The sequence below is a fragment of the Amborella trichopoda genome, chromosome 9 (assembly GCF_054954075.1).
Source record: "Amborella trichopoda isolate Santa Cruz 75 chromosome 9, AtrichopodaSantaCruz75HAP2 v2.0, whole genome shotgun sequence".
Taxonomy (NCBI): Eukaryota; Viridiplantae; Streptophyta; class Magnoliopsida; order Amborellales; family Amborellaceae; genus Amborella; species Amborella trichopoda.
The window spans coordinates 32,206,391-32,213,726 of record NC_142344.1 but is presented as its reverse complement, the minus strand read 5'-3'; the positions used below and the strand labels follow the sequence as shown (position 1 = coordinate 32,213,726).

The following is a 7,336-nucleotide window of genomic DNA, read 5'->3' as shown; positions in this document are numbered from 1 at the left end:
TTGTTCATGCTCAGACCCTTGATGATGAAAGATTTCCTTTCAAAAGAATTTTTCTTTCAACAATTGTTTCCTAGTTTCTAACAATTGTTCATGCTCAGACCCTTGATGATGAAAGAAAAATAAAATAGGAAACAATTGTTTGAAAGATTTCATGCTCAGACCCTTGATGATGAGCGGTCTTCATGGCCCTTTCGGGAATGACTTCCACTGTGACTTGGGTAGTTGAGGCTGAGTCCAAGCCCCAAACCATGCAGTTGGAGTTGAGATCTAGTAAGAAGATTGCAAAGATCAAACCGGCCAAAGTTGCTCCTCTAAGAAAGTGACACATGTGGCAGAAGTATGGGCCAAAGCATCTAACGTTGCTAGATAGTCAAAATAGCCAGTAGACGGAAAGATTGGTGACTACAATGTGGCCTCTCACTTACTGTCATAAGTGTCTATGACACCCTTTTGCTTTCAAAAGAATTTCTGGCCGCTTTGATACAAGCTCTTTCATCTCTTGAAGAATTCTAGGTCGAAGTCGACTAGGTTGAACTTGACCCAGTAGTTCTACCTGACACTATGTCAGTTACCTTTTCTGACACAGATCTACGACAAAGGATGAAGCCCCATAATCGCCATTTGATGCTGGATGGGATCTTACATGACATGCACACCAATCGGATAATGATCGATTGTGGATCAGCTGTAAATCTACTTCCTCTAAGAACATTGAAATCTATAGGGATGAATGTTCAAAATTTGCAGGAAGGGCATACGGTGATACAAGGTTTCAACCAGGCTACCCAACAGGCTGTTGGGAGCATTACATTGAAGCTCAGAACTAGCGAGCTAGAGGCCTATGTGACATTTCAAGTCATTGAAACCAAGGCGTCCTACAATGTGTTATTAGGTCGCATGTGGTTACATGACAAAAGTGTTATCCCCTCGACTCTGCATCAATGCTTCAAATATTTCCTTGAAGGGAAATAGTACGGCTTATGGCGATTGAGGGTCCTTCACCAAAGTAGAGTTCCATTATTCATATGCCAAATTTTACAACCTAAAAAATTCAGACTCTCACTCCATTGAGGAATTAGAGAGCATGAGTGATTCTGATGAAGATTACAGGATTGGGCAAGCATTAATCAAAGCCTTCGAAGGCCTAAATGTTGAAGAAGGAACCAAGCCGCTCACTACCATTGTCCCGATGAGTGTCGACCCAAAGATGTCGTACCAGGTCACAGACGGTATAATCAATTCTCCCTTGAAGACAATTCAAAAAAGGGCAGCATGAAGAGTATAAGCGTCGTCCCTTGAAATATGGAGCTTCAAAACCACAATGGTCCCTGTATAGCCCCCAGGCTCACAGAATCATGAGAAGTATGAATATGAACCATCTACCAATCAAGGCTTAAATGGAGGAAAGGGATGATATCACGTTTTCAGGCAGTCAAAAGTGTATCCCGAAAGAAGTTCAATACTCAGGGACTCAGGTATACCTTGACTTTTAGGACTAGCTCAAAGAATGTGCACAAAAGGAAATGGACAGTCCAATGTGCCATGGCGTCTCTAAGCAGCCACTATGGCCAAGATTCAGAAGATGAGATGGAGCCTGCCCCACGACAACTGGAAAATGGAGGCCAGGCCATAGTTGACAAGCTGATAGAAGTCGATTTGGGTGGAGAAGGAGATCACAAACCCACATTTTTTAGTTCGTCACTAGACTCAAAGGAAAGCGGACAATATATCGATTTCCTTTATCTTAACTGATACATATTTGCATGGAATTACCATGAGATGCTCGGGTTGAACCCCATTGTGGCGACTCACAAGTTCGTTGTGTAAACTGTGAAGAAGACTCAAAGGAAGTTTCATTCAAATATAGCGCCCCAGATTGAGGCCGAGGTTAATAAATTAGTTAAGGCCAGGTTCATTAGGGAGGTCTTATACCCTAAATGTCTTGTTAATATCATACTAGTCAAGAAGAAGAATGGGCAGATAAGAGTGTGCATTGATTTTCGCAATCTCAACTGGGCTTTCCCCAAATACAACTTTCCTTTGCCTCTCACTGAAATTGTGATTGATTTGATTGTAGCATGCGAAACCTTCTCATTTATGGATGGGTATTCCGGCTATAATCAAATCAAGATGGCCCCTGAAGATGAGGAATTGACACCGTTCAAGACCACATAAAAGATATATTATTATAAGTTGATGACCTTTAGATTAAAGAATGCTAACGCCACTTATCAGCATGTCATGATGATTATATTTGAAGACGTACTCCATGATGTCATGGAACACTATGTTGATGATCTGGTGGTCAATTCAAATTATCGATCTACTCACCCCACGGATCTGGAAATCGTGGTCAAGTGCGCCTTCGAGGTGAGATCGGTGAAATTCTTAGGTTTCATTGTAATGCACCGGGGAATCGTGATATACCCAACCAAAATATGTGCTATTCAAGAGATGCATTCGCCAAGGAACCTGAGGGAGTTGAAATCTCTCCAAGGTCTATTAGCATACATTCAAAGGTTTATATCCAACCTTTCGGGGCGATGCAAGCCTTTTTCCAAGCTTATGAAGAAAGACGTCTCCTTTGAATGGGATGAGTCATGCCAGAATGCCTTCTAGAACATCAAGGACTATCTATTGAACCCGTCGGTTCTCACAGTGCCTGTACCCGGCAAACCACTCATTTTATATGTGACGGCCTTGGAGGGATAATGGATGTCCTTCTAGTCTAGCACAACGAGTAAGGAAAGGAAGTAGCATTATATTATTTGAGCCACACCATGATGCCGGCCAAGTATAATTACTATCCCTTCGAGAAAATGTGCATGGCATTAGTATTCGTAGCCCAAAATCTATGACATTACTTGCTCGCTCACAGTGCAATTGATTTCTTGAGCTAATCCAATTAGATACTTCACAACGAGACCAGTCCTTTCTGGTCAACTGGTTAAGTGGACCTTACTCCTTATGGAGTTTGACATCACCTATGTCCCACAAAAAGCTATTAAATGGCAAGCATTGGCTGACTTCTTGATTGCTTATCCATTGCCTGAAGGGGTCCCTTTGAATGAAGACCTGCCTGATAAGGAAGTCATGGGTGCAAAAGGCTTGCCTCAAGACAAATGTTCTTTGACGGTGCATCGCAAGCAAAACGCATTGGAGCCGGCATAATATTTGTCATGCAAGATAAAAGACTCTTTCCTTATGTTTTCTCATTGAATGAGAAGTATTCAGACAATGAGGCAGAATATCAGGCGTTGATTATCGGTCTAGACATGACATTGGAACTGGACCTAGGGTCCCTTAACATCTTTGGTGATTCCCAACTAATCGTCTAACAGTTAAAGGGGATATATGAGGTCCACAAGGTTGAACTCAAGATGTATTATAACATCGCAAGGTACCTCTTAAGGAAGATGTATGAGGCCACTCTAAACCATATTCCCCGAGGATCAAATGTTTAGGACGATGCATTAGCTAAGCTGGAAGCCGCCATGATCATCGAGCCTAGGGTATAGCTTCAGATCCTTGTACAAGAATGGAAATCCATCCTTATGATAGAAAAGGTAAATCTAAAGACGAAGAAAACCTATGGGCAAAGTTTCCCCCATACCCTCAAGGAGCCATGAGGAAATTGGTGGAGGAACCTGTTCCCGATGATATCGTTGTGGTAGCAAAAGAACCCTGGCCAGATTGGTGTCAACCTTTCCTAGAGTACTTAGTCCATGTCCAACTCCTTGAGTTCAGGAAAGAAAGGCTAGCCCTCAAAAGGCGAGCCATGAGATTTATCCTCCTCAATGACTAACTATATAGAAGGTCATATGATGGAATGTTGTTAAGATGCCTTTCGTATGAGAGAGGACTAGTAGTGTTAAAGGATGTGCATGATGGGGTATGCAGCATTCACCAATCTAGACCCAAGTTATACCGTCACTTACATTAGATGGGGTATTTTTGGCCACTATGGTGAATGATGCATTTAAATATGAAAATAAATGCCATGAGTGTGAAATACACGCTGACTACATTCACCACTCGCCAGAGCCGTTGCATCCCACTCTCATGACTTGGCCCTTTTCTCAATGGAGAATGGATATTGTGGGACCCATTACTTCAGCCTCAGTAAATTGCCATTTATATATATTAGCAGCTACAGACTACTTCTCTAAATGGGCTAAATCCATCTCACTAAGAAGAGTAACTGGCAAGATAGCGGCCGATTTCATTCGCCACCATATTGTGTATCGATTCGGGGTACCAGATAGGATTATATCCGACAAGGCTCTCTGTTAAAGAACGATCACATTCATCAATTGACCGGTCAATAATGAAGGTATTCGTCCGTTTACAACCCAAGGGCAAATGGACAAAATGAATCCTTTAACAAAAGTTGTTGCATGGTATTGAAAAAGACCATGAAGAAAGGCCAACATGATTGGCACGAAAGACTCCTCGAGGCACTTTGGGCCTATCGTATGACAAGAAAGAATGCCACCTCAGCAACCTCATATTCATTGGTTTATGGGGTAAAGGCAGTGTTACCTTTGGAAGTTCAGATACCCTCTCTAAGGGTGATAGTCCATTATGGGCTAACCAATGACAAGCGAGTCAAACTTCGACGCAATGAGTTAAATGCACTGGAAGAAAAATGGTTGGTAGCTCAGCAAAATCTAGAAGTTTACCAAGCAAGAATAAGTCAAGCTTGTCACAAGAAGGTGAGGATACAATCTTTCAAACCAGGCGACTTGGTTCTGGCCGTAAGCTTTTGCAAAAGCTAGAAGTTTATCGACGCACCTCAGTTAAGTTTCAGTCCAAATGGGATGAACCATATCTAGTCTCCTATGTATCGAGACAAGAGAAGATATCATGCCCCCAGTCAACAAGAGGTATTTGAAGAAATATTATCCTTAAAATATCAAGTTATAATCCATGATGTATGAATTTAAACTACCTATCATATAGTCCGAGCTGCAAGACTTTTAAACTATCTAGCACATGGTAGGTCTCTTTTAAAAGATCAGGCCTTAATGTTATATAACATCCTCCACATAGTTCTTACTTATGACTATAAACTAGGTCAAGGTCTGAGATGCATGAACCTAAAAGGCCCATCAATATGTCCACGGTGTATGACCCAAAACATCGCCAGATAATCCTCCACGCATGACACTAAACTACAATACTCCTTAGAGTCTTAGGACTCTAAGTATTGGTCACCCTTGCCTTTTTTTATAAAGGGTTAGGAAGGATTTTCTAGATTGTCCTCCCTGTACGACTCTAAACTATAGAACTCCTTCGAGTCTTAGGACTCTAAGCATTAACCACCCATACCCTTTTTTCTTTTCATATGGTCTTCATGAATGATGTTAAACTACGGTGTTCCTCCAAAGGTTCCTAGAGTTACAGGGTACCAGGCCACCCATATCTCTTCACAAGAAGGGGATATGAGAAACTATGGCATGCCTTCTCAAATCCTATGTTTGAAGTATGCAAGAACACGTGCTTGTTGCCAGGATGCTGCGAAAGTTCCTTTAAAATCTAAAAAAGCATCAGATATGTTTGTTGAGTTTAGAAGTTAAAGAGAAAGGAAATATGCATCATAAGAAGAAGCATAATTATTTTACATCATCCCCAAACAACCACAAAAAGTTAAAGAAAAGAAAAGATAGAAGACACTTCAAAAGTTTCTCCAGCTTGCGAGTCTTCTCTTCCTTGAGTTGCTTGGTTGTTTCTATGTTGGCCATCATCTGTGCAAGGCCCACTTGAGCTGCAAGGACTGCAGATGTCACCGCATCTAACCAACGTAGCTAATTATTAAGCTTAGGGAAGGAGATGTGCACCCTTTCATAGAGATGGCACGAATGGGCCATGACTCTCTTAAGTTCCTCTTTTGTGCCACTAGTAGGGTCTCGGTCTTTTTAATTAAATTCAGAATTATAACCTTATGAGCCTTCGCTCGATCATATTGGTTGTGGAGATCCTCGACCAGGCCTTGAACAACCTCCAAGCCCTGCCTCACTATCACATCTACTTTCTCCAGCCTGACATACACTTCCACCCCTTCACTTAGTTTTCTTGAATGACAAGGTCGATTAACTGCCAGAGTTTCTCTTCATCGGCGCTCATTAACTCGGCCCATGATATCATTTAGGAGATTGTTAACTAAATCTCTTGGAGGACGGACATGGAGCTATTCCCAATCGCTCTAAAGATCATCCTCACCATACCGACACTCTTTTGCCTTTGAATTTTATGAATCAAAGAAGGATCTTTGAGCACCGACTCTATAAGGCCCTCGGGATCCTTGGCAAGAGCAGCTAAGTCCTCTAGGGGATCATGCTCTGGCACCACATGGATTTTCGGCAGTGCTTGATATTTTAGGAACCTCCGTCCCAGCTCTTTCAGACTCAGTAGCCAAGGGGTAAGGAGCGGAAGCCACGACTTCAATACCTGCCATAGTCGCAGTAGCATCATCCTTCTGACCTCCTTACGGCACCACATTATCAGGAGAAGCTTGAGTAGCCTGAACATGGATCAAAGCCTCATTTGTAGTCTGAGTAAGGATTGAACTTGAAATCGCATGGAAAATGAGAAACAAAAACTGAACTGATTAGGTCCCTTTCAAAGAACAAGAAGCGTTTCGAATACTTGAAAATTTGGTCCTATCAATCATGACCAGTGGAGGTGGAAGCCCGGATGGGTCAGCATAGGAGAACTCGCCTCTATCTAATATGTCGTAAACAATGGTAAGCCATGCATTCAAGTTGGCCTAGGTGAGGAATGACTCACCTGATGAGCCCACTGCCAACATAGCAACTACAGTAGATGAGTCAACCGCTGGAGGATCTTTCTCCATGATGCGGGCTTTTCCTTTTGCTTTCCTCAATTCATTCACCGCAGCTTCAGCCTTTGGAGCAGGACATTCTATTCTACTATGATAAGAAGAATAGCTTTCACTTGGCTTCGGGGAAGGGTCAAGCCCTTTCAAAGAATCGATGATCCCCTCTTCTCGATCAACTAAAGTCTCCATTCTCTCGTCAGCAACTGGAAAATTTTCTCCAAGCACCTCTGAGTCTAGAGCCAGAGAGTCTGGAGAGGAGAAAGAGTCTATCTTAATAACTTCTGATTTTGTGGATTTTCTGGTCGTCACCTTTTGATGAAGCCCCAGCCTAGAAGGAGCCACTCTAGCCACAGAACTCCATGTGATTCTACTAGGGACGACCAAGGCTAAAGTAGTCAATGGCGGAGGAGTAGCAGATGTTTCCTTGGCTTCTTCAAAAAGGTTTGAACTTTTTCCTTCTTTAAAGACCTCTTCAAAGGGGAAGAATCGTCTGGT

General features: G+C 42.3%; 1 protein-coding gene across 1 annotated transcript; it reads left to right on the top strand.

Annotated features, from left to right (window-relative positions):
• Nucleotides 1-561: 561 nt before the first annotated feature.
• Nucleotides 562-972, top strand: LOC148780488 (uncharacterized). The gene has a single exon (XM_088847797.1). It carries the CDS (start codon nt 562-564, stop codon nt 970-972), a length of 411 nt encoding a protein of 136 aa, XP_088703923.1.
• Nucleotides 973-7,336: the final 6,364 nt, after the last annotated feature.

What these genes read in the sequence shown, in the direction of transcription:
- LOC148780488 (XM_088847797.1), top strand. Translation starts at nt 562, where the DNA reads ATGTCAGTTACCTTTTCTGACACAGATCTACGACAAAGGATGAAGCCC.